The 27,204-nt window shown below is 47.1% G+C and overlaps 1 protein-coding gene across 3 annotated transcripts in view; it reads right to left on the bottom strand.

The window, feature by feature from the left end:
* LOC142771799 (ras-like GTP-binding protein Rho1) overlaps positions 1-26,974 on the bottom strand; it is a 32,917-nt gene extending 5,943 nt beyond the window's left edge. The window contains exons 1-2 of one of the 3 annotated variants that reach the window (XM_075873669.1): positions 25,505-26,974; positions 3,513-3,679 (exon numbers count right to left, since the gene is read on the bottom strand). In XM_075873669.1, coding sequence (XP_075729784.1) covers positions 3,513-3,679; positions 25,505-25,544 — 207 coding nt within the window. In that variant the 5' untranslated portion in view covers positions 25,545-26,974. Of the gene's footprint in view, positions 1-3,512; positions 3,680-4,025; positions 4,045-4,572; positions 4,710-25,504 lie in introns of those variants that run through there. The other 2 variants (XM_075873670.1, XM_075873671.1) reach the window with 2 other exon arrangements.
* Positions 26,975-27,204: the final 230 nt, after the last annotated feature.

Here is a 27,204-nt window from a genome sequence, read left to right as displayed (position 1 = left end):
GCAAAGCGTTGGAAACACCTTCTTGAGCGTCGCGTTGCACTGTCAGCGCAGCGCGATAAACGCTACATTCCTTAGAGTTACTTGTGTGTGCTTCTTCTAGTATAAAGGCAGACATACAAAACATCGACGTGTTGTTATGGCGCCTCAGATATGCACAATATTTGCTTTTTTAATTGACAATCGCACAACTGTGAATCGCACTGCAGATGGGGTTGGCCGTTTGAGGTATCGTTAGGACAGACAAACGGACAAATGTACAGACAGACAGACCAGAATTTTTCATTCGAAGGTCCCCAAGAAAGACTATCGTCTTTAAAACATTCCGGCAAGCTTTTGAATGTTACCCAACTGCGCAAAAAGGCGACGCAAGCAAGAAACATACAAAAGACAGAGCTCGTGGTACTCTGGATGCTTCTTACTCGTGTCCACCTTTTCGCGAAGTGCTAAATGTATGAGTTGTAGAGAAGCCTCTGAACACTGAAATGGGTCGAACTGTCAAGTGCTTTCTAGTGGGTCTACCCAAAAAAAGGTGCCGCTCGCTCTGAGAGTCCGTGCTTGGCCGTTACTGTCACCATTGTGTATGCTCGCTGTGTGCCAGCCAATAAACGCCCTAACAAATTGGTGGAGGTGCTGGGTATCGATCCCAGTACCTCTCGCTATCGCAACTTTTGGGTATGTTGGTACAGTCTGAATCGCATCGACAGAAGCCAGTCAGCTGCTTCAGCTGCCGTTTCTTGCAAAAATATGCACGGATCAAGGTTGCAATGATATCGAACATGCACATACAGAGTCCTCATGTTGTAATTCAAGCATAAATAGAAGCTTGCAGCTAACCTAAGGCAGCAGCTGTGGGTGACGCCACCATGAGCAGCCACGCTATCAACCACTGCAGACAAGTTGGATTAAAGACTGTACAGGTACGCAATGATGCGTTCACCAACTTTTCTTCCATTTGTCCGCATTAGGTGTTGCACTCCTCAATCTTCGACCACAGACAGTTCCAGCTTGCGAAAAAAAAATCGCAGCTTCACCCACAGCTGTCGCTGTCCCTTCTACGGGGAACTTAGACAAATGATAAATCCAACAGTGCTTGCTCGTGATGTCGAAAACTTTTTGGATATTTCAGACAGTTGATTCTCCCACACAGACGCGCTTCACTGGTTTAGTTCGAGAACTTTAACGTCCCGGTAAATTTCACCTGGGACTGACATCACTGCTCAGCTAAACATATCGTTGTAAGTGCAAATGACGAACCTTTAACTTAGCTGTAACTATACACATTATCTACACTGGCCGAGAAAAAGTACTCACAGCCAGAGTGGAAACAGGCTAACGTGCTTTTCTATCATAGGTAAACAGCAGAATTGCTGCCGTTCACCGTGTAAAGCTTACTTTTTTGTTCCTAAATTGCGACTATAAAAATGATGCTAGCTTTTTTTATGAATAGCACCACTCTCTGGAGAGTTTTCAAAGCCTTCCCTAACACAATGTCAAGGCATTCTCCAATCTATAGAAAACAAAGAAAAAGAAACAAAATCTTAGGGCATCATCTGCTAGCTAGGCTGAAAACAAAATAACTGTTGGAGGCCTATTTTAAAGTAAGTAATGAGAAACTTTGCTTTAACGAGACATCTGTGGTCATTTCACAAAACATATTTTGTGGGAATGACAAAGCAAAAGCAAGGCATGCCAACTTGATTGATGGCATAAATGCCCCTTGTTTGTGGTACTGTAAGTGCATATAAGTGTGTCAGTGCGCAGGTCAACAATAAAACCAGTTGACGGAAGCACACTGCTGTACTAGCACTGTTATATTCATTTTCAATACACATTTGACATGTTCCTCAGCAAAACAGTGAATAAGGTCTCTATCAGAATGCTACTGCTTAACGCTACTTAAGTTAACGCTACTGCTTGTTAATCAAGTAACATATCTGCATGAACACAGCACAATACATTCCTCATAGCACCTTCTTGCAATAGTATTCAACTAATCACCTCTTCAAGATAAGTGTGCCAATTAAAGCACCTACTTAGTATTACGTTGCCATTAGTTTGCTTTTCCTATATTCACCGTCGCAACAAAATGAAATCTGAAAAGCGGCAAGCATTAGCTAGGATATAAGTGGATGCCATGCAGCCTTAATCAAGGACTTGCACAGTGCTCCCAAACCAGAGCGCTGTGCCCCTGTCAACAGTGACGACTGGATGGTGCCCGCTTTACTTTTTCTAATGCTCGCCACTATTTAGGTTTCGATTTGACGCCAACAGTACATGTCCTATAGGCCTGCATGTAGTAAGGCCCATAGACTGACCGCACCAACCAGGCTCGGGACCCTTACAATCTTGCTAATCAAAATAGCGACTCATTGAACCAACTAGCTGGGCAGATTATTCCATTTTTCGATCTTGAGTTCCACATGAACAAAGTCCCACGTGAACAGCTCCAAACTTAAATTCGCAAGTTGATTAAGACAACAGTTGATGCGAGTTCTACCCGAAATTCGAGAAATGGAATAAGTGACATCGATACAGCCAGCAACAACTAGGATGAGAATGACCTACGCATTTGGAAAACAAACCATGCAGCATCTGTTTTCACCCACCTACTCACTTTCGAACAGTTTTCACAGGAGATGGATACCTTGGAAGAAAATTGATCTCCGCTTTAAAATCCTGGATATGACGGATATGGTGCTGGCACGAATGTCTACAGGAATTCTCTGCTTACATAGTGGTACAATTGAGATAGCCTTCCAAGGCTTTCAGCAACCATGGTGCAGCAGTTGCCGACAGTCAATCAGTATACAGCAATTCGCATGTGCTACGCAATTCAATAACAGTGATCAGTCGACTAAGCACTTTACCATCCTGTACAAGGCCATCTAGACAATACAATATAACAAACCATGGGGATAGTAGGTCAATCGATAACCTGATGGGGGTCTTAAATGCATGGCAGTTACTGAACCATGATAACCTGATGAGGCCTTAACAAGTCATTCTGCATCAAGACTACCAAGGACCAATCCATTTAACTACGCTTAATTTCCATTGAACTTGTCAAAAGTTATGTGCCAATGAAGTGGCCTTTAACAATGGTGTTTTCATTTATTCCTTAGTCAACAGTGATTGAACGTAGGCTAACTTGCAAGAGGTAAGGGGTGAACTGCCACACAGGAAACTATTTTTTTTTTTACGCCCAAATACGGGCACCAAAGAATAAATAAGCATGTGTACAAAACAAGTAGCAACACATACACCTAAACCTAGCTGTTCCGAATTCAGTAACGCGGTCTGATATGCGCAAAACGCACTTACGTAAGCAAAATGTGCGAGGATGACAGCAGGTACGAGACACAATGCTATCGAAAAACTCTCTCGTATAAAGTAGTGCGGACGGCGCACGTAAGCGATTACGCGAGTGTCCGATGAGGCGGTTCCACCGCGACCGCCGCCCAGATCAACGTAACAAGCCACAAACCGCACACTAAAGGAAAAATGTTGCTCACCTGCTTCCCATCGACTTCGATGTCGGCGACGTAGTTTTCGAAGACGGTGGGCACGTAGACCTCGGGGAACTGATCCTTGCTGAAGACGATCAGGAGACACGTCTTACCGCACGCGCCGTCTCCGACTATCACGAGTTTCTTTCGGATCGCCGCCATCTGTGGTCTCTCTGCACGAAATCAAAGTGCCAGGGGTGGAACGAAACGCAAAAGAGACGGTGACGTCTTTATCAGCCGGCATCGCGTCGTACGACTGCGCGTAGCAGTCACCCAACTTCCGACGGCGAAGCGGAATTCGCCATGACTAACATGCAACTGCACCCACTCTCGACGGCGCCTCGCGCTATTTTTCCTCCTCCTCAAAAACTGTCCGCTTTTACCGGATAGGAACAGAAAATCGGTCCAGCGTAGCAATTCTCTGCCAAGATTAAACGATCAGGATACGTAAGCTCTTTCGAGGGTTACTGCGAGAGGACCCTTGTCGGCCCTTTCGGAAATCATTCCTCTCCGACATACCTCGATCCCACTGACAAGGTCAGCTAAACGTGCCGCCGACACGTTATCTCTGCACGCGAAACAAGCGCATCGGACCCGTTCCGTTGCCGCATCGAAGTGCAACGCGGATTCGCAGAACAAGAAAGAAAAAAAAAAACTGACGAGCGAGCGCAAGTCCGGGCCTCGGCACGCAAAAATCCAGCGGAGAACGGGAAAACGGGCAGTGCATTTTGTTTACTTTCGGCGACATCCGCGGTTCGAAAGACTAAGTAGGCATCGTAGCTGCAGCCGGGAACCCACGAACTGCGCGTCCGAGCACGAACGGAAGCAGAACAGCGAGTATTCACGTTTATAAACGGGCAACGGAGGTTCAATCGAAAGGGCCGCACGAAAGCCGGTACTCGGCGAGCGCTAGGCCTAAGCTCACAATCGGCCATGCAACGGGGGTGCTCGAGATTCCAGCGGCGTTCGCTCGAGACAGCTCCACTCGGACGAGCGATTGAATCGAAATGCCGGCGTTATTGGAGAGGCATTGTCACTGCCGAGAGTAGTCAGAGGCGCTACTTACGTTAGGGGAATGAAATATATACACGGTTGGGAGTTTGACGGCTGTCGTCGCACGCACCAAGGAAAACGGCCACACCTCGCTAGGTAGAGCGGCGGGGCAGCACCTCTCTCGCGCGCGGGAGAGGAGGGAGAAAACAGCGGCCGGTGGAAAGAGTAAAGTGAGGGTATTCGCGTGGAATGTGGCGGCCGCTTGACGTAATGGGCCCAATCAACAAGTGAGCGCGCGCAGTGCCTCTTCAGAATTAAAAAAATATATATAAAGTTCCATTCATTGAGAGCGTTCTAGATTAGGGTGACAAAGGAAATCGCTAAACTACTTAAACAATGAATCCACGCCGAATTATGGCAAATAATGCTTTAACAATTAAGCGGACGGTTAACCAAGGCAACGCTAGCGAACGTTAGCAATTGGTTACACCGGCGCCAGGGGCGTATCAAGGGAGGGGGGAAACACTCCGAGCCCCTGCCTCCCCCTCCTCCCCGAAATGTTTTTCGCCATGCATACATACATAGCGCGAAATGACCATTTTCCTGCCCAGCCTCCACATCAGATCAAGTATATGCTTTCCGCGAAAAAAAAATTTCTGCATACAACCCTGACCCGTGTCAAGCGGTCGTCACATTGGATGACAGTCGGGCCTGACCTGGATCAAATTTCTCGATCATATATACCGATCGCCTTCTTTACGAAGATGCAGAACTGGCGGTCAATTACGGCTGAGCATTTGATCAGTGTGGGGCCGACGTTGAGCGGCCATCAACAGCTAGCCCGTCAACCTGTGCTGGTTGTGTGCGTGAAAATACGGTAGTTGTACACAGTCAGAAATATACATATAGACCGAATGCTAAAGAATGTGAGTCACACCGGAGATGAAAGGTGTGTGCAGGAGGCGCATTTTCTTCAATGAACGACTTCTCAGGCCTTTTGAGGTAATTCGGTCTAAACGGAATCAAATAATATGTCGTGAGGCTGATTTCCGCAGCAGGCGGACTGAGCCGCGGGTCGCGTTGAGGAGTTTTTCAGACGTGCTTCTCGCCGCGATCGAAAAACAAATAAGGCGAAAAAAAAGCGACAGACACGACATTGCATGCCGGCTCAGAAATACTCCGAGCAAAAAAGGAAACCTCGCCTTTTCTTGCGAAGTGCGTGCCCCCGATCATGCATAGAAGCAGTGACAATGCCGCTGTTTTGTAGCAATTATCTATCTGCTCAATTATATGCTAGTCTTATCATCAAGGACGCGCGTTGGGTGGACCGCTTCTTTGACGAACTATCTCGCGTTGCTGTACGGCACTGCATTCTATTCAGGTGCCCCGCCGCGGTGGTCCAGTGCCTAAGGTACTCGGCTGCTGACCCGCAGGTCGCGGGATCGAATCCCGGCTGCGGCGGCTGCATTTCCGATGGAGGCGGAAATGTTGTAGGCCCGTGTGCTCAGATTTGGGCGCACGTTAGAGAACCCCAGGTGGTCTAAATTTCCGGAGCCCTCCACTACGGCGTCTCTCATATAATCATATGGTGGTTTTGGGACGTTAAACCCCACATATCAATCAATCAATCAGGAAAGAAACACGTCATACAATAAATTGGTAGGAAGGAAGGTTGGTTGGTTGGTTCCTCAACACCTTGACGCAATCCACCTACGGGATAGACCATGAATGGGACGGTGCCTTGCTTTTTAAATTAATTCACTTCTTGAAAGAGAGGGTTAGATTAATTCGGTAATATAGGTAATAATATAAAGGTGTTAAATTTCTAAACAAAAAAAACCTTAAAAAGAAAACATATTAAACACACAAAAACGAAAAAAATTATACATAAAACAACTGAAGTTACTTATTTTTAGCATTCCATTCTTTTAGATTCTCGTAAGAAAATTGTAACAGCGGTAAAAACGCTCCTGTGGCTGAAACCAAATGCGACTGCGCCAAATGAAAGCATCACCGGAAGTGTCAAGTTTAAGTCCAACTTTCGTAGGTGTTCTTCTAGTAGATCTTTTCTTTGAATTTTGAATTTTCGGCATGACAAAAAGAAGTGCTCCAAAGATTCCCTCTCATTACAATAAAGGCACAAAGGCGACTGTGCCAGACCCGACCTGTGAAGGTAAAAGTTCAATAGAGAGACTCGACAACGCAGCCTTATAATTACTATTTCTTCCTTTCTTGGTGAACACCACTTGTTCTTCCAAGGGAACTTTAGCTGTGGATTGTCCGATAAAAACAAAGGAGATCTCTCGAAGTTATTGGCCGTTGTGCGTTTTTCAAAGCGTGCTGCTGTGATATATTCCAAAGTAGACAAAATAGGTAAACGGGACAATCAAGGGAAGATACAGCTAGTGCATCTGCATGCTCATTCAGAGCAAAACCTCTATGGCTTGGTACCCAAACTAGTCGAACGAGTCGCACATGTATAGGAATGAGCGAGTAGAAAGTTTCTAAGGTACGCGAAAAAGTTGGTGAGCTTAAGGCAGTACAGTCCGAGAGACAGTCTGTTAGAACAATCACCGCTGATAGATCTTGCGGCACTTTACGCAATGCTAGGACTATTGCCAGTAGTTCAGCTTGGTAAATAGGTGTAAAGTCGGGTAATCGAATTGAGAAAGCCCAATCTAAAGAGGATGATACGATTCCTACGCCAGCCTTCTCTCCATAAACAGAAGCGTCAGTCGCTATCACAATGAATGTTTCTAGATTGGCCAAATGATCTTCCAAAATGCCATTTGTATACTGATATGGTAAGTTTTTTGAATTTTTGGGATATATATCGTCAAATTCAATCCTAATTGCATCTACAGTGTTGAGCACAAGTGTTTCCCAAAAGTTAATTCTTAAGGGCTCCAAAAGTTTCTGTGTAAATAATACTTGAGGGCACCGTAATTTAGGCCATTGCTGGTTGAAGATTGAGGTCCGCTGGTTAATGAACACATGCTGTGACCTCCGATTTTAAGGAATGTTCGTACTGTTACAATATGAAATCTTTTGATAAGAGAAGGCAGGCGGGATTCGTCGTATAGCATATTGTTCGCAACATATTTGGGTATTTTCCAATGCATGGAAAAAGTAGCGTAATTCTTTGCCGCTTTGTGACGTCACCAAGGTGCAGTGGCGCTGCCGTCATTTGTTTTGTGCAGAGCCAGATATTCGAAGGACGCATTACTCCGTATATAAGTACCTCCCCGATATACAGTGCACAAAAGAGAAATAATTTCCCCGACCTGTGCATTAATGCAGATAACAATGATAATATGCACACACACACGCATGTTTTCACGTTTACACTTGGAATACGTCAGCGCGTGCTACACTGAATGTCGAATAATTCCGCTACATTTATGAATTATTCTTGCAATTTCAAGCAATCAAATCAGCGCTAAAGAGAGGGTGAATGTCCAAAACAAATATCTGATCTCAAAGTATCATCCCGGAGAAACCGTCATATATACTTGAAGTTTCTGTACACAAATAATAGTCGCTCAGGTCCTCCTCAACCTGCATAACGGAGGGCAGGGGGCGGATGCCGGACTTCTCTATTTTCGAGAGAGTGAGGGGATACTGCCCCCCCTCCAATCATTGAAGAGGTGAAAGAAGGAGGGGGCATCTGACCCATATCTTTACTGAGTACGGCACATCGCGCCTTTGTTGATAAAGTAGCCCTGTTGAATTATAGTGTTTGGTTGTGGCCAAATACGTTTTTGATGATAAGCAGTGCTGAGCTTTCCCGCCGAGCCGGTTGAAATAATTAGGTGACAATAATACGTTGATAAGCCTGGGGACTACTTTGGGGGCAATCCGGTGATGATCTTTTTGAGCGCGAATGCATTTCTTTGTCGGGTTATGTCATGCATCCGGCGTTGTCCGCGCCGGTGTCCGCGCTCGAGGCAGGTGTTATCTCCCTCTCCCCTAGCAACAGATGCGAGCGCGCGCCTATCCTCGCCACCATAGAGTTTTCTAAAGTTAACTACAGGGGACTTTGTCGCTGCGACCGTTCAGCGACCATGGGAATGATGGGTAGTACACACATTTGCTTAGTCTTCGTACTTGCGGGCGACGAATGATACTTGCGGCTTCATTAATTGCTTTGTTTCGGTTTTGTTTTGAAAAAAAAAGATTCAACCATTTTGAACTTCGTGACCAGATTTCGAAAGGTAAGTATAGAAGAATAAGGTGGTGAAGCGCAACCGCTGAACAATGGCTGATTTTTGTTTCGTGTGAAAACATCTCCAAGTCACACCAACACACACGGAGTCAAAAGCAGGCCAGAAGTACGAAGATTAGACAAATGTATGTACTACCCATCATTCCCATGCTCGCTTAAGCGCCGTGCGGGTCAGCTCCCATATACACTAGCGCCAGAACTCTACGCTCGCCCCTAGTAGAGAGTACTAGAAGTGTACACTGTACCCCAAGCAACCGGAGCATGTGGTGCAAGAGAGTGCAGGAAAGGGTATGTGCAGTGCTTCGCTGCTTCTTCTCTCGCCTTCCACTCTCTCTCTCTCTCTCTTCAATGCGCCATGCCCCACTTTCTCGTCAGCTCGCGCCTCACTCTCGATCGTTCGCTGGCTGGTTGGCTCTAAAGAATATCCGGAAATGTGCGCTCGAGACGCAGCTGTGAAACGCCGAGCCGAGAAAGCTGTTTGTTTTGTTCACTTCATAGAAATTTTAACCGTGCACGCTGGCTATAGTAGAGTTGGAAACGCAAACCGCGTTTCTAGCGACAGAAAAACTCCACGTAAGGCGATCGACGCTATTACCTGCATGGAGTAAAAAAAAATGGCCCCGTATCTGCGTGTATCTGCAAATTTCGTAGAAAGACGATAGCCTTGCATGTGGAGAGAGTGAAAATGACATTTATTTGGTGTTCTGCGCAAGAAAATCGGTGAGTGGTATTCTGGAGGCGCTGCGTTATAGTGCCTCGAGCGCGCAGCGGAGGCGAACAAGCGCATCAAGTCACGTCACACGTGAGACATGTGCGTCATCTGGCAGTTTTATTAGAAAACAAAGTGTGTGGCTCTGAGAATGGTGTGCGCGCCCATCTCAGAGGTGATAAGGTGTAGAACGCAAGGCGACGGTAGGTGCCACCACCGTCTCGTATTAGCAAAGCGTTGGGCGGTCACTCCCCGTTCCGTGCAAGCGTTGCATGGTCAGCGCAGCGTGATAAGCGCTACGGTCATTAAAATTACTTATGTATGACTTTTCTAGTAAAATACGCACATGCAGAATATATACGTGTTGTTATGGTGTCCCAGACATGCGCAATAATTGCTTTTTAATTGACGATTGCACAGAGAGAGAGAAGAAACTTTATTCAAGTGTCCCTGCTGGGGTCAAAGGTGGCGGGGGGTCGGGAGACGGGCCCCTCTGTAACCCCCTTCCTCAGGCGGCGGCCAGGCCTTGAATCCTGGCGGCGTCTTCGGCCAGCCGGACAGCCCAGAGCTGGTTCTCCGGGCGCGTGCTAAGCAGCAAAGCCTCCCACTGCTCGGCCGTGGTGATTGTGAATGTAGGGTTCGTGCTGTGTTTAACTGAGTGAGTAGCTTCGGGGCAGGCCCATATAATATGGTCGAGCTCAGCGTTAGGTGCACCGCACGTTTTGCATTGTGGTGTGTGAATAGCGGGGTAAATACGGCTGTACAGTGACGGACAGGGGAAAGTGCGTGTCTGTATTAGACGCCAGGTAGTGGACTGCTGCTTTCTAGGGCACTTGTCTGGTGGTGGGTATTTAAGTCTGGCCTTGCGGTAATACATTAGGATTTCTCCAAAGGTAACCATTCTGTCCCTCGCATTGTCGCGAAACGAGGAAACCATCATCTCTCGCTCAGCCGCGTCAGGTCGCGAGGGGTGGTGCTCTGTTAGATGACGCGCCCGGTGGACGAGAGCTCGGGCGGCGTCATGAGCGTGTTCGTTCCCCGCAAGCTCCGAGTGGCCCGGAGTCCAGATGATCTCAACGCGGCGACGACGTAACAGAGGTGTACTTGTGAGAATTCGGAGCGCCGGTTGGGAGATCAAACCTTTGGTGAAGTTGCGGATGGCAGTCTTGGAGTCGCTGATGATGCAGGATGCTTGGGTTGAAGCGTAGGCGAGAGCGATGGCTGCTTCTTCGCCTCCTTCTGGTTTGTTTGCGCGAATGGTGCCAGTTGCGGTAATTATGTACTGCGGCCCGGTGGCGACAGCGAGGGCCATGGCCCGATGCGTAGGATATTTCGCTGCGTCTACATACGCCACGTACGTGGCTTTCGCTAACGCTTGCCTAGTTGCTTGGCGCGGTCTACTCGTCTTTCCACGTTATATTCAGGACGATTGCACAAGCATGAACGCTCAATCTTGAGCAACATTGGTGGGCGCTGCGGATGGGGTCGGCCGTTTCAAGTACCCGATGCCGTTAAGAGTGGACAAACAGACAAGCTTACAGACAGATAGACCAAAATTTTGCGTTGAGGGTCACCAAGAAAGACTATCGTCTTTAAAAAGAAAACAATATTCTTCGACCGCTGGATTCTCACGTGCGAAACGCCGTTTTTGACGCTACGCAATGCATTCGCATTTCCTCACGAATCTCTCCGGGGAGGTGGGGGCATTTTCTTTCGTGCGTTGCTTTAGGGGCGAAGCTCCTTAAAGCGTAACATGCCTTACACTTTGACCAGCAAGGTGGTGTCGGTGGGAGATTTCTCTTGTGCGTTGTTGAACAATAAAAAATTCGCAGCGTGCACGTTCACTAAAAGCCGATTTCTCCTGTCTCTCATTCCCCAATATTGGCCCCGCCGCGGTGGTCTAGTGGTTAAGGTACTCGGCTGCTGACCCGCAGGTCGCGGGTTCAAATCCCGGCTGCGGCGGCTGCATTTCCGATGGAGGCGGAAATGTTGTAGGCCCGTGTGCTCAGATTTGGGTGCACGTTAAAGAACCACAGGTGGTCAAAATTTCCGGAGCCCTCCACTACGGCGTCTCTCATAATCATATTGTGGTTTTGGGACGTTAAACCCCACATATCAATCAATTATTCCCCAATAGCAGCCATTGGCATGTACATTGAGCACTATCTGACAAGAAAGGGTTGCTACGTTTTACTCGCTGGGCGTAACCTCCTTGTTTTTAGATAGGTTTAGCGAGCGTTGAGCAGCAGTGCCACGAATACAGTGAACTAGTATATACCATGAGCTCGAGGTGGTTAAAGGTGGGAAGTGGACACGAAGCGCAAACCGTAAGAAAGTGTGCGTGTGCCACCTCTCGTTTAGTCCTTGAAATGTCCGCTGCGATGGCGGTGCTTCTATATGCGGAATATATGATGAAAAGATGCGAGATGGTGGTACTTGGAGTGTTTACTAGATGGACGAACGGACACAAAGACAGATGCATGGACGGACGCACGGATGGCTGCACGGCCGGATGGACGCATGGACGGACGCAGGGGCAGATGCATGGACGAACGCAGGGACGGACGCACGAATAGACGCGCGCACGCACGGGCGGATGGACGCACGTGCGGTCACACATACAGACATAATAATCATGAAATGCGCCTCATGTGAGAACATGACTGCATGCCACAGTTAAGGCACCAATACATTTCGACATGACGCGGGGCATGTGCTCGCCGGCATTCATTTCGTCGCATCACGCCGGCGTTGCCATGCCAGGCGCCGGTCCGGGCGAGCCGCTCTTAATTGCTTTGACGCATGCGCGTTTAAGCGCGTCCGGAGTCCCTCCGTCACGAAAAGAGAGAGACTCAGTGTTGTCTGGGTAACGCACCGGCATCGAGTAATGTTACTCTATGCATGGCATCGGCGCGAAATGCAGCATGTCGCATTTCGCACCGATGCCATAGAGTAACATGCTATAAAGTAGCGTCGTTGTGCCCAGCGTGCGGGCGCGTCAACGCTATATTGTAGTATATTGGGGCCTTCATGATGCGCTCGCGGTCGTTTCGCTAGCTCCACATATACTATATTTGGTGTCACGTGACGTGAATAAATGACGAAGGTAAACGGCACATCCTAAAATGATCATCATGACACGGAAGTCATGTACGGCATCATTTACCTCCACCTCGTAACATTCTGCTGATTTTAAAGTTACATATCAACATTTCTCATTCGTGCTTCGCATATCGTCGATTCCCACTGTACGTGAGATCTGCCAGTTTCTTTTTTTGTTTGTTTGTTTAATTGTGAAGTTGCATGCGCTGCCGGAAGCGGCCCAAGGCACGATGGCAACACTGGGCGTACCCTCGATTCCTACGGCTCACTGGTTCAGTAGAACTCCTGTGAAAATGTGTAATCAAAGGAGTTACCATGCTTAGTCATTCTAAGTGGTATACATGATTAAAGGAAATTGTGCCCTGAAGCATTTGTGTTAGAAATCGTAATGCACCCTTAGTTCTGTCGCGGACTACTTAAAAAATATTGCGTGAAATTTTGAAGCTCACTAGTTCAACTCGCATGGCCGTCGTATATGCCATCGCGCCTGAGTGCGCATGCTGTGTCACCCTCGTTCTATGCAATCGATAAAAGGCGAATGTAGACTTGCGGGACGGCTCAGTGCTCTCCCATAGTTGAGTACGAAGTACTCGAAATCGTTAAACGTGTTTTTCTTAACAGAATTTCGGTAATTTTTGTGAGGCCCTTCTGGATAGGGTGGGGCCTAACGACGAAATCAAAAATGAGGACGACGAAGCGGCACTGTGCAATTTTTAATTTCTTAGCGAGCTTTGGCACCTTTGAGCGTATTATCTATCTATCTGTCTATCTATCTATCTATCTATCTATCTATCTATCTATCTATCTATCTATCTATCTATCTATCTTATCTATCTAGCCGCACATAGCTCTCCTGGCCGTTTCTATAATGGTATCGATACCGAACTTCGTATGACATAACATGACTGTATGAAGAATATATTTGACTAGTCATAACGTGAAAATCATGACATGTATGTCATGAGTGTCATGGTTTACATTTCATGGTCCTGTAGCTCTTGCGGTGGTTCCGTTCACATGGCATGTTGAAAAACTGGTGTTGAAAAACTTGATTGCATGGCTTACACAAGCGACAGACTCTGACATAAAAATCATGACATGCTTGTCATGCAACGACATGACTACATGCCACGCTCATGATGCGCTCGTGGCCATTTCGCATGCGTCATATATACCAAATTTGGTATTACGGTACGTGAATGGATGACGAAGGTATGTGACTGGTGCGAACAAAATAATCATGAGATGCGTGTCATGTAAAAACATGACCATGCCACGCTCATGATGCGCTCGTGGCCGTTTCGCTAGCTCCACGTACAACAAATTTGCTATTACGGGACGTGAGTGGAAGACGAAGGTATGACACTGGCGCAAACTTTATAAACATGAGATGCGCGTCATGTAACAACATGACTACATGCTACGCTCATGATGCGCTCGCGGCCACTACACATGTACCAAACTCAGTATTGCGCAACGCGAATGGACGACACACGTAAATGATGCACCCAAACATAATATTCACAGAATGCGTGTCATGTGAGAACATGACTACATACCCCAGTCAAGGTGCCGATATATTTCGACGTGACGCGGTTCGCGTGCTCGCCGGCGTTCATTTCGTCGCGTCACGCCGGCGTTGCCATGGCAGGCACCAGTCCTGCCATATAATCACAGGCGCACGCCGGGCTGCGTCGCTTTGACGCATGCGTCTTTCAGCGCGTCCGGCGTCCTTCCGTCACGAAAAGAGGGAGACGCAGTGTTGTCTGGGCAACGCGTCGGCGAGAAATGCAGCATGTCGCATTTCGCGCCAGTTGCCGTCGGGCCGCGTCGACAGACGCTGGTCGAGCCGGTCGCGCCTGGCGTCAGACTATGGAGTGCTCGCGTTTTTGCTAACGTAGCGTCGCTGTGCCCAGCGTGCGCGCGCGTCAACGCTACATTGGAGTATATATTGGGCCGTTCATGATGCGCTAGCGGCCGTTTTGCTAGCTCCACATATACCAAATTTAGTGTTACGTGACGTCAATGGATGACGACATATATGACTGGTGCAAACATGAGAATCCTGACACGCGTGTCATGTAAGAACATGACAACATACCACGCTCATAGCGTGCTCGTGGCCGTTTCGCTGATCCATATATTCTAAATTGGTATCATGTGACGTGGATAGATAACGAAGGTAAACGACACATCCAAACATGATAATCATGACACGGAAGTCGTGTACGGCACCATTTCCCTCCATCTCGTAACGTGGTGCTGATTTGAAAGTGACATATCAACCTTTCTCATTAATGCTTCGCATATCATCGATCCCCACTGTCTGCAAATTTTTTTTTTTTGGGGGGGGGGGGGTAGGGGGGTGGAGCCGTACATGCTGGATTTCGCTGCCTCGGAGTAAATCACTTCGTTTTTTCTGGGCGTTTTTCTCGGGGCCGATTCGCTTATCTTCTTGTTGTTGGCGGTTCTTTCTGCCTCTGGCGCAACTGCTGCGAGGCGGTTGCAGCGGGCCGCTGCCTCCGCGCGCTCTTCCCGATCCTAGAGCGATTGTACTCAGATCTGCTGTCTTTTTTAAACGTGAATGCAGTTAATAAGCGACCCTGAATCCGCCGTCCGCAGTGCGCCTCCTCCTTTCCCCTAGCAACGGCGCGAGGAGCGGAGAGGAGCGTCTGCAGCAACGGCGCAGCGACGTCACACACCACGTGATTGCGCGCGCCCGCGCAGCCACGACTTGCTCGAGCTCGGCAAGTCGTCATAGGTATGGATCCATCGCAGGCATCAACCTCGACTGCGATACCTCCAACAACGAGTACAAAGCAATCGAATGCGAGCATTGCACGCGTCGTTGAAGATGTCGCGCCGGTTGGAGACAAGACAGTGCGGCGAAGGGCCCGTGATGCCGAGCGCAAGCGGGCGAAGCGGGCCGCGGACATAAACACCATTACAGTGCGAATTTACTCTCACATATACGCGTAAACTCACCAAGATTTCCCGAGAGGGTCTAATGGTTCCTGGGAATCGCAATGTGATCACACGGGGAAGTTTACGTTAACTCACTGGCGAATGCCAACGGATTTTAACTTTACTCCCCCTCATAGCATCACCCCGTGCATTCGCACTTAACCATGTGCCCCCTCGGGGAAATGCTTGAGAGTTTTTTGTCGGAGGAGCTCTTCTACATTGGTGAAGAGGAATTTCTTCGACACTGGTCTTGCCCGTTTGTGTCGATCTGTGACGGACGAGGGAAATTTGTCTTTCGGCCGGCGTGGTATTGGTAAGCTGATGTGTCGATGCGACGGCAGAAATGACATGCCAACGTGTAAATATGCCAAATGTACATATTCATGTATTATTTGAACCTCTTGTTCACCTTGCAATATTCATACGTGTATATGTCCACTTGTGACACTTTTTTTTTGTGCGGCTGTTTGTGAACCATCGAATGTACATGTTCTTTTACGTCATCTCATATCCATGTTCATGTAAGGGAAGTCTGTTTTGTCGTCATCATTATTGTATGTGTAAGAAGAAAATGTTCTGTTGAAATTTCATTGACGTCTATGACAATAATTTTTTTAAACAGTCTTCCTCTATGGCTTTGTAGGCACCGTACACTGACCAGAGGGAGCTGCGTTGCTCCCACAGCCCCGTCTTAAAGTCCTTGAAATTCGCCATTATGGGTACGCAGACAATAGACGGGGAGACGCTCTCTGGATTTCGTGCCGACCGGTTGTGCGCCCGCGCGCTCCGCGCGCTCGCGACCTTCGGCGTCATCGTAGCTCTGGCCGACTGGGCTGGCCCTACGTCACCTCCTGTCGCCGGCTGTCTTCGGTGACAGCGCAGCTCTGACCTACTGGACCTGCTCTACGCCATCTACAGACGCCGACAACATCTCTCGCAAGTGTACCCCGTCCTCGGACTCCAGTGACCGTTCTTCCATCTTTCCTGTCTCTCCTATCCCCTCAGTTTGTTGTTGCTTCTTCTTCCTCTTTCCTATACCTTTACTTCTACCCTTTTATCCCTCCTTACGCCCATCCCTTTGTGAGATCTGTGGCGGTGTCGCTCACTGAAGCAGACAATAACGGGGCTCACTTTTCTCTTCCTTTCTCTTAAGAACCACTCCACGCGTGCAAGCGTCCCCTGTGTATCCCTGCCACAAACCGCCGACAAAAGCAGGGCGTGAGACGCGCACGTCGTTTTCCATAGCCGCTAGGCTATGTATTTTGGCGCTGCAGTCAGGCTGTAAAACTAGACTTAACGGTGCCTATGCTTTCCCATAGTAGAGTACCATGAACTCTAATTCCTTAAACACTCGTTCTAAACACCGACGGTAGGATCGCGCAATTTTCGTGCGAATTTTCGCCGATGCAGCCTCATGAAATGTGAGGCCCCAGGGACGGCTTTCAGCTCTCCCACAGTAGAGTACCAAGTACTCGAAATCTTTAGACACTTTTTTCTAAACACATGCTTTTTCGTGGCAACGCCGTGAATCAGTAACGTTGAACTTTTTTTTTCTAAACGAATCGTCAAGCGTTTTTTCTAAACACATCAACTCATTCACGGCTTAATTGTTGTCAACACGGCCTCATCACATGTCAGGACCACGGGACGGCCTAGTGCTCTCGCATTGTAGAGAACCAAGCACTCTAAATCGTTTCCCACTTTTTCTAAACAAACCTTCGACTAGGACAGCTTTCTTCTGCACTCCCATAGTAGAGTACCAAGTACTCTTGATCGTTAAACACTTTTTCTAAACAATTATCTCATCATGTTATGTTGAATTGTTGTTGACGTGAGCTGATTATGGTACAACGAATTTTCGCGAACTACACACAGAAAACACTATCTTCACCATAGGATCCGGGATGGTTTTCTGCTCCCTCATTGTACCAGGTCCTCTACATCGTTTAGAGATACACCAAAAGGAAAAAAACAATGAGTTAGTTTATATTTTTAGACTGCATTCTGAGAAATGTAATGCCATAAGTTCCACTCTCATAAGTTCATTATTAGCAGAAAAAATTAAGGTTCAAGTTTCATTTTTAAATTTCGCGCCGAAATCTACGTTACGTGACGTAACAAATTACAAAATGCACTCTTGCGACATGAAGTTTCCTCGTGAAATTTTCCGTAACTTCACATGCCATGTCTACGGCAGCCACAGATGACTAGTGTACGTCATTTTTATCGACTAGAAGCTATATTACGTCACGGTGTTTGGCGCGGGAATCTCAGGCAGGCGTGTCCACCCACGTTTGCTTTTCGCTCGTTTTCTCGCTTACCAAGAGTCATGTCGCGGCAAGAGGGGGTGTTTTCGGGATTGTAAAATTGTGCTTTGGGAAAAATCGTTTTGCTCGTTATAGCGTTCCCTTAAAGAGACACCAAAGTCGAATAACAATTTACGCCAGAAAGCTCAATGTATGACAACATCTAAAACGACGATATTATCAACAACAGTGCCCTATTTACCGAGAAATTAAGGTGAATGCCCAAGAACACAAGCGCCGCAGTAGGACATTTTCAAAATGATGCCGATGAAATCAGACAGACCGCCTACAATTAATCACTAGTAATCGATCTAACTGCACTAAATAAAGAACCTTTCCGTACATCAAGATGCGCAATGAAATGTTGCTTGTTTGTTTCTGATTGATTCATGAAAAAAAAAAGAACCGCCGGACGTTCCTGTGGGAAATGGCGCGAGTGGTTCAAAAATTCAATTCTCGCGTAGTTGCATGGAAAATGTGGTGCCCATCTAGCAGGGCGCAGTTGAAACAAAAGCGTCTGCAATCTCGAAGCCAATGGCGGGAAATGGATTGAAAGCCGTTGTTGCTGCTGCGGCTTCCGCTGCTTTCGGTCTGCTGCTACTAGCGCAGTAAAGCCGGGCAACGTTGTGCACGGCAACAGTGACGTGAGACGGTCCAGTCGGTCCGCTTCTTGAGGCGGGTAATTTGAAGTGCGCTACCCCGATGCGGAGCACAAAAACGTGATTTAATTTCAAAATAGGCCCTTTCTTGGCACAAAATTAACACTACAAGGTTTCTGGACCACCATTTCAACAACCAACTCCGACTTAATTGTTGGCTTTTGTGTCTCTTGAACACGCTTTCTAAACACACATCGAAAAAAAAAGTGTTCTTCGTATGTCGTCTCAAAATTTTAACGGCTTCGGAGCGAGCACGCTCGCACATGGAAAGGAATATATATATATATATATATATATATATATATATATATATATATATATATATATATATATATATATATATATATATATATATATATATATATATATATATATATATATATATATATATATAGAACTTGAAGGAAAGGCACGACAGGTCCGGGTATTTTCTATATTGAATGATCTTTCAGAAAGCACATAAGAAAAGGGAATCGTATTTACTAACGTTTCGGCCGTGGCACGGCCTTTGTCAGAGTAAGTAGGTATGATACAATGCAGCCACTTTTATAGGCTCACGTGATGTACTCTCGGTATAGCAGCTAGGACAATCAAAGTAAAAAATGGTAATCTGTCAGAACCTTGTGTTGACATTACTGACATGTGACGGGTGCATGAATATACAAGTTTCAAATTTCCTTGCACATCGACACGCGGGGCACAGTATGGCTGGCAGGACATGTAAAAGAGCTCTGAAGTAAAGAAACCACGGCTGACTAATGTACGTTTTAATATACACTAAAATATTTTACTAATCTAAGAAGTCGTGTTGTTATAGTGCGAGGCAGGTGAGCTTTCCTACGTTTTAATTGATACCTGAACGAATGGTGTTAAATTTATGGATCAAGAAGGATTCCCTCACTTCCCTATCGTGATTTGTCTTGAAACCAGACTGAATAATAGTGGCCCTAATTTTGTCGAAACCATGACCAGGTATACTGACGTGCTTCGACAGCGGTAGATTAGGGAGGCTTACGGAATGTGCACGGTGATTATTAAAACGAATTCTGAAACTTGTCTCTGTTTGACCTATGTACTAAGCTCCGCATGTTGAACACTCGAGAAGATAGATGACGTTGATACTATCACACGTGTAGTTCCCATTTATCTTTAAAGAAAAACTGGACGATGTACTTAAAACTGTTTTAGATGTCGTCATGTGCGCGCACACTTTGCAACGTGGTTTGTTGCAGGGATGACAGCCTTCATGATGTAACACGTGGTTTTAGATGAGGTTAGTAAATCACGAAGGTTCTGCGACCGCCGGTAGACCACGCGTGGTTGTTCTGTAAAGATTCCTTTGAGCCGCTCGCTCTGTATTAAAATGTTGAAATGTTTTTTAAGATATGGTTCACATTTGGAGCTGAGGCCGCATGTGTCAAAATTAGATTAGTCCATGAACAATCTTTGGGTCTTTTGTTAGTACTCAGCAGGTCTGAACGGTCAAGCTCTTCTGCACGTTTGATGGCGTCTGTGATTATGCTGGCCGGATAGCTCTGTTTTTCGAGCGCGCTCCGAAGTTGTTCGCAGTGGCGGGAAAATTCGCTTCTATCAGAGCATGTTCTTTTAAAACGGACTGCTTGGCTGTAGGGAATACTAGTTTTGTTCTGTTTCACGTGACTACTACTAAAGTGAAGATATTGCTGCCTATCCGTGGGTTTCCTGTAAAGATTAGTTATCAGCTTCCCGTTACGTAGAGTGACCATGACATCAAGGAAGCTTATGTTCACAGGTGAATATGAGTGCGAAAAAGAAATCGCCGGATGAGCGTTGTTAAGATCTGCTATGAAAGAAAGAAGTTGCGATTCACTATGGTGCCAGATTAGGAAAATGTCGTCGATGAACCGCTTATAGTAAATTGGCTTATATTCACAATTTGCAAGAAATTTGTTTTCAATTGATTGATTGATATGTAGGGTTTAACGTCCCAAAACCACCATATGATTATGAGAGACGCCGTAGTGGAGGGCTCCGGAAATTTCGACCACCTGGGGTTCTTTAACGTGCACCCAAATCTGAGTACACGGGCCTACAACATTTCCGCCTCCATCGGAAATGCAGCCACCGCAGCCGGGATTCGAACCCGCAACGTGCGGGTCAGCAGCCGAGTACCTTAGCCACTAGACCACCGCGGCGGGGCAAATTTGTTTTCAAGGAGCCCCATAAATATGTTTTGGTCCGATTCTTGTGCCCATAGATGTACCGCTAACTTGAACATAATGTGTCCCATAAAATTCGAAATTGTTAAGTTCAAGAATGAGCTTAAGCAACGTAGCTAACGTAGATGCGGAAACTGGTTTGTTGGCGTCGCAATCGTTGTACGCGCAGATAACTGCCTCGAGGCCATCTGAGTGAGGGATATTAGTATATAGTGACGTGACATCTAACGTAACGAGAAACGAATTTTGAGGAACCTGTAGGTCAACAATATCTGATAGAAAGTGATTGGTATCTTTAATGTAAGAAGAAAAGCTGGACGGAGTGGTGTTGATGAGGCTATCTACATAACGGGAAAGGTTCTCAGTCACTGTTCCGATTCCAGAAATTATCGGTCTACCGGGATTATCTCTCTTATGAAGTTTGGGAAGAAGGTAAAACCTGCCAGCTACTGGGCTCAACGATATTAGGAATTTCAGAGTGTCATAGCTCATTTCTTTATCGTTAAAGAGCGCAGTCAAAGTATCAGTCAAAGTATCAAAGTATTTTAGTGTATATTAAAATGTACATTAGTCAGCCGTGGTTTCTTTACTTCAGAGCTCTTTTACATGTCCTGCCAACCATACTGTGCCCCGCGTGTCGATGCGCAAGGAAATTTGAAACTTGTATATTCATGCACCCGTCACATGTCAGTAATGTCAACACAAGGTTCTGACAGATTACCATTTTTTACTTTGATTGTCCTAGCTGCTATACCGAGAGTTCATCACGTGAGCCTATAAAAGCGGCTGCATTGTATCATACCTACTTACTCTGACGAAGGCCGTGCCACGGCCGAAACGTTAGTAAATACGATTCCCTTTTTTTTATGTGCTTTCTGCAAGTTCATTCAATAAATATATATATACTATATATATATATATATATATATATATATATATATATATATATATATATATATATATATATATATATATATATGTGTGTGTGTGTGTGTGTGTGTGTGTGTGTGTGTGTCAGCCTCGCGCTAGCGATACGAAGCCTATAGGAAAAGCTGAGGTCTGTGACCTTCCTTTTTCCTCTTTCTTTTTTAACACGAGATCCTATACTGGGGTCCACCAAGACTTCGAAGCATGCAGTTTCAAGCAATGGCATCCTTTGGTGGTCGAACTACTGCTTGCCGCACAAGGCTGAGTTCGGTGAACTAAAGACTTTTTTTACAGGAATTTATTTTATTTGCGTCTTTCAGACTCTCTGAATTTTTTTTCCTCACAAAGAACGCTGAACTTTTGCTCACAGCCATTGACGCCGACAGCGAAATTTCTGCGAAACGATAATCTTTGATGCTATCGCATCGAAAGACTATTCAAAGGGCGTAAACTATTCTGCTACGTACAGACCAGCCAACAATTGAGGAGTAAACTATGGGCTCCTTTATAATGCCCGCTTCTGATGGCCCCGTCTGCTTGTCACCGACTGAACGGATGCTTCACGCTGAAGGAACAGTGGTGCATGCAGTGGCTGAGCAACGATCGCGCACCGGCTTTCGCTGCACTGATCGGGCCAACACGATCGAGCCCCGTATCCTTCCCTGTGCTGCACGGAACTCGCGAGACGTGTCTGTATAGACACCGTTCACAGCCGCAGGAAATGCATCCACACGGATAGATTCGATGACATATTGTGCGGCATGCAGATATGACGAATAAGAGCAGAAGAGTGTAGCGTTACACAATGGACCGTCCATTCGGCCACCCCATAGAGTCTATTACGACACCCCACGTACACGTATGGCGTTGCGAGTGGAAAGAAGATCGAGTCGTCGCAACGTCCGGAAACGAAATTCGCAACGTTCAAAGAGCAACGCCGCAGCAGTGACGTACTAGAGATTGCCAGAACTTGAAACTCAATTGCCAAATTTATTCTCAAGTCTTAAGCTACGACGTGCCTCTCAATCAAATGACAGTTTTGTCACCTTAGCCACATAATTACAACTGCATGATGCAACTATCGACAAGAACGGTGCCGCGTGCGTAACAATGGAAATCGAAGCCGTCACGGTGTGCAGACTACGATTCGATGTAGCAGTAATATAACAAGAAACTTTCGGGTTTATATATGCTCCTTCGATACCTCGATCTACCTAATTTTTTTATTCGTTCACCAACCGAGCTTTAAAAACTGCAGCTGGTTTCCCCAGGGATGACTGCGTCGCCGTCGTTTGCTAATACCTGCATTCGGACCATGCGTTGCAGCTTTGACATTCCGTTTCGAATGCAGTGCGAACACGCCCATTCAGAAAGCTTGTCGCGGACGTATGCAAGCGCATGTCACGGGATCGAATCCCGGCCGCGGCGGCTGCCTTTTCGGCAGAGGCGCAAATACTGAGGTGCGTGTAACTAGATTTAGGCGCACGTTGAAGTACCCCAGGTGGTCGAATTTCCGAAGCACTCCTCTACGGCGTCTCTCATAATCATACGGTGGTTTTGGGACGTTAAACCCCTGCTATTACTAATATGACAGCATAGAAGTGCATAAGGGGCAATGCGTGAAGTGACAGCCCCTGCTAAGGTGGCGCCGTCTCGCGGCTGTCGATACCAATTGTGACAGCCACGGCTCCTTCCTGAACACACTACCCCATATTCTAGTACACTATACCCAAACGTACACCCGCGCCACCACCGCGCCTCCACTGCGTGCCTTTCTGATTGGCTGCGGCAAAGAGGTGAGCCTCGGCAGGCAGAAAAAAAAAAACAATTGCTCCGAGAGCGATCGCCCTTGCCGCCTGGTTTTTCTCCGGCTTTCGCCGCCTGGAGAGGAGGTTTTTCCCGCTTTCCGCGTGGCCGCCTCGCCGCTTTGGCCGCCCCGCCTTCGGTGTGAACGAGTATTTAAAAGAGAGTGCTACACGTGTGAGTCTCACGTGTATGAGTGAAGAGTCAAAGGACACCTTTTTTGGAGTGCAGTGTGTGTATTTCGGCGATGCACACATATGCAGGTTTTGCGAAAGAGAGTTTAATGCTCAATTAATGAAGCTAAAGCAGGTGCTCGAACAAGTAGGCGCGCATACCATACTAGAAATCGAAGCAACGCAAAAAAAGAAAATACCGCTAAAGGAACGAAACACCGACATAGCGCTATTGTCGGTATTCTTCTTCCAACGCTACTCAGTCTTTTGCGACGTTTTCGTTTGTAGGTAATAAAGTCGAGGCTGTCACAAAATTGATTTCTTTTCGTCTTTTATAACCTGACGCCTTCACCTCCCTATTATTCATCAGTAGCCTTGTTTATATTTAATTTGTCATGAACAATGCCCCCGTAAACCATAAGGTAGGGTGAGGGGAAGGGGGACGAGGTTTTAAAAAAATGACACACGTTGGTTGGTATACATCTTCCCCTTCTTGCCAAAATATTATCACGAACAGAATATTCATTCGACGCTGTTTACATACATGACAAATATGGTGGAAAGTATTACATTGAAATCTGCGAGATAGCGCAATTTACACGTCTTACACAGCTATACTAACAACACAATTAACTTGAACTTGCGAGTTCGAAATTCAACATAACGAAGCCAGGCCTCAACTTTCTTAGTATGGTGTACACTCTAGATCACCGCAGTGCAGTCCACTAAAAAATTACAACAGAACACACAGGCGGCACAGACGTAACCAACAATTCAGGGAGACTTGACGAAATGTCTGGATTAAACCTGCGGCAGAACGCTGCGGCAGCACATACAGTTGCTAAGCATTGCCTGAGCGCGGTGAATGAGGACGCTATTCGATCTACGACACACGGAAGACCTCGACCATTACATCTCTGCTGAAAAACACAAAAGACATTATTAGTTCGACGTTTCGACCGGGCACACACATATCTTCAGTAAGATCAATTCTCGGTCGATGATGATAGTGAATAAACTTTATTTTCGTATCCGGCATGTTTGTGGTCCGGGCTAGACCGCACAAGGAGCTACTGGGAGACCCTGTCTCTGTACAGCCTCTCTGGCCCATGGACGCGGGCCACGGTTCCCAGTCAAAACGTCATTTTTTTTTTAATTTTTGCACGTTCGCCTGTACCCATAAAAGCCAACACTTTTCAATGCTTTGAACACTTTAACGAAGACAACGAGATTTTAATTATTTAAACGCTTAGTATACCCGGTATATACTGCATGACGAATTCTTTACAAACACAACATCGATTTTTTCGGTTTTGTTTTAAAGAACGCTCTCCGTTTAGCCCTTTTTCGTGGAAAAGGTCTTCGGCGTTTTCGTAACATTCGGCTGCATGTCTTGCATTTTTTAAGCCCGATGTACCAAATGACTTTTAAGCTTCCACAAAGCGCGCGCAGCTCAACAGCGCCAGTGCCCTTTCAGCTGGACACTTTTCAAGAACAACAATAGATGTCACGACTTTGTTGATTTCGAGTCAAAACGACCGCAATGTAATGCGCACTCTGTAGATACAGCTGCGGCGAGTGGAAACACAATGCCTCTATACGGAAGCACCGCATCGGGTAGTTGGCTAGTCGGAATTGCAATAATATTTTCGGAGATTTGACGCTTAGAAATAACGGTATGAGGGACACCGTAGTGGAGGGCATTGTAAAACTATATCGTCTGGTGTTACCGTAACGTACACCTAAATCAACGTACACGGACGTCTAGCATTTCGCCTTGGTTAGCCTTGGTTAGGTGGTTAGTCGGTTCTTCAGCGAACAGGAGCAATGCAATCTGGTAACGATTCGGGCGATACATTGAATAAAATAAAAACAAAGAAAGAGAGAGTCAAAGTGAAACTAAATTAGTAATTTGTAATAGTGAAATAGCGTGTCTCACCTTCAGACGGCGCCGAGATGCACTGCCGCAAAGTCTTCATCGTTCGTAGTGCCGCTGGTGACTAATGGTGATATTCCTCAGAATCTCTTCTGCTTGGACGAGACGAAAACCGGCGGCTTGCAAAACGAAACTACAGCGGCCTCGCCGTTATTACCGCGTACCTCCTTCGACAATGTATGCTAATCGCCATCGAGAAACTTCGCGGCGATGTTCCGATTGAGGTCGACACGAAGCTGTGACCACGTGTCAATTACACGTGCGCTCTTCGGCAGGAAGCTTGCACGGACGAAGCTGAAAATGTCACACTATTGTTGTCCGCTGAACAGTTGTGCCGCCCTGACATATATCGGACCGTTTAGGAAAGACAACGCACAGCCTCTTGGCGACCAAATAAATGCCGATATTCCGTTGCCTGTAACGTACTAAAGCGGTCTAATAAAAGAGTCCATCCCGCTATACGAACTGGCTATAAAACGCCACACCCTCTCCAGACGTGACGTGTGTAAACTAGCGGTTAAGCAAGCGATTACCTCAGTGCAACGTGAGGATGGAACCGGAACCAACGTTTGTAAACACGGAGTCAGCTTCGAGTTACCGCGGTCGCGCTAACGCAAAAGCGTTGGCGCATAACGAAGGTCGCATACCCTGCTACGAGTAGCACCTCGTGAAAGGTTGTTGGTGGCTTTGGAAGCCCAACTTTACTGACTATCCATGAACTGCGAAGTATATCCCTAAGCAAGCGCGGTCCTTGCACGAGGACGCCGACGTGTAGTAAGTACGACGTCGTATGATAAGACAGCTTTCAAAACGGATCCGGCGACCACAACGAACCGAGACCTATACGTACAAAGTAAAGTGGGACGCCCATAGCATAACGCCTTCGACTTTTACCTTACAGCGACCGACGTTGAAGACCAGCGCGCATACAGGTATACGTCACCGAAGGACTGCGTCACAGGTTGTCTTAATCCACCGCTCACGACCCAACCACAACTAACTACGCAACGCGCGCTTTGGACACACAAGGTCGACGTCTTCCAAACTTCCACAGAGGCACGCACGTCTTCTTATCTCAGGTTACCGATTGCTTTTTGCAACATGTCGCAGACAACAGAACTTCGCCGCACCCAGAAGACGGCAACGAATCCACGTCGTAGAGGAAACGTCCATACGATGCCTTCAAGAAGACGACTTGCAGACGACAACAGCTGCACGAACACACCACCACCCAGTACGGTTCACGCAGGTCCTTCCAGACGATCAGATGCGTCCTGCGTGCTTGCGAGAGACTCAGACGAAGACCGGACGGTAGCGTCCAGATACAGAAGTTGCACAAGCACACGCGCAGGGCGTGTATAGGGCGCAACCGCGACGCCCTGTCTGCAATGGAAGGTCTGAACGACGACGCACTTGCCGCGGGCTGACCTCTTCTTCGCAGCCGCTAGCGACGGGGCGTCATCGCACGCAGGCAGCGATCGCAGCGGCGTCGGGCCAGCTAGCCTCTAAAACACTCGCCGCCGAACTGCTAGAAATCGTCGCACGTAACTGCAACCTCCGGCCGAGCACCAGCAAGCGCGCCCTCTCCCACACACGTAGCGCGCGGTCGTCTCGGCCTCTGCGCACACCTTCCTCCAAGCTCCTCCACGCGTCCCCGCACGCACCGAACAAGTGCGCGTGTATGTATATACACTGTGCGATTC

This window comes from Rhipicephalus microplus, chromosome 9 (assembly GCF_043290135.1).
Source record: "Rhipicephalus microplus isolate Deutch F79 chromosome 9, USDA_Rmic, whole genome shotgun sequence".
Lineage (NCBI taxonomy): Eukaryota > Metazoa > Arthropoda > Arachnida > Ixodida > Ixodidae > Rhipicephalus > Rhipicephalus microplus.
The sequence above is the reverse complement of the archived record's forward strand: the minus strand, read 5'-3'. Positions and strand labels throughout refer to the sequence as shown.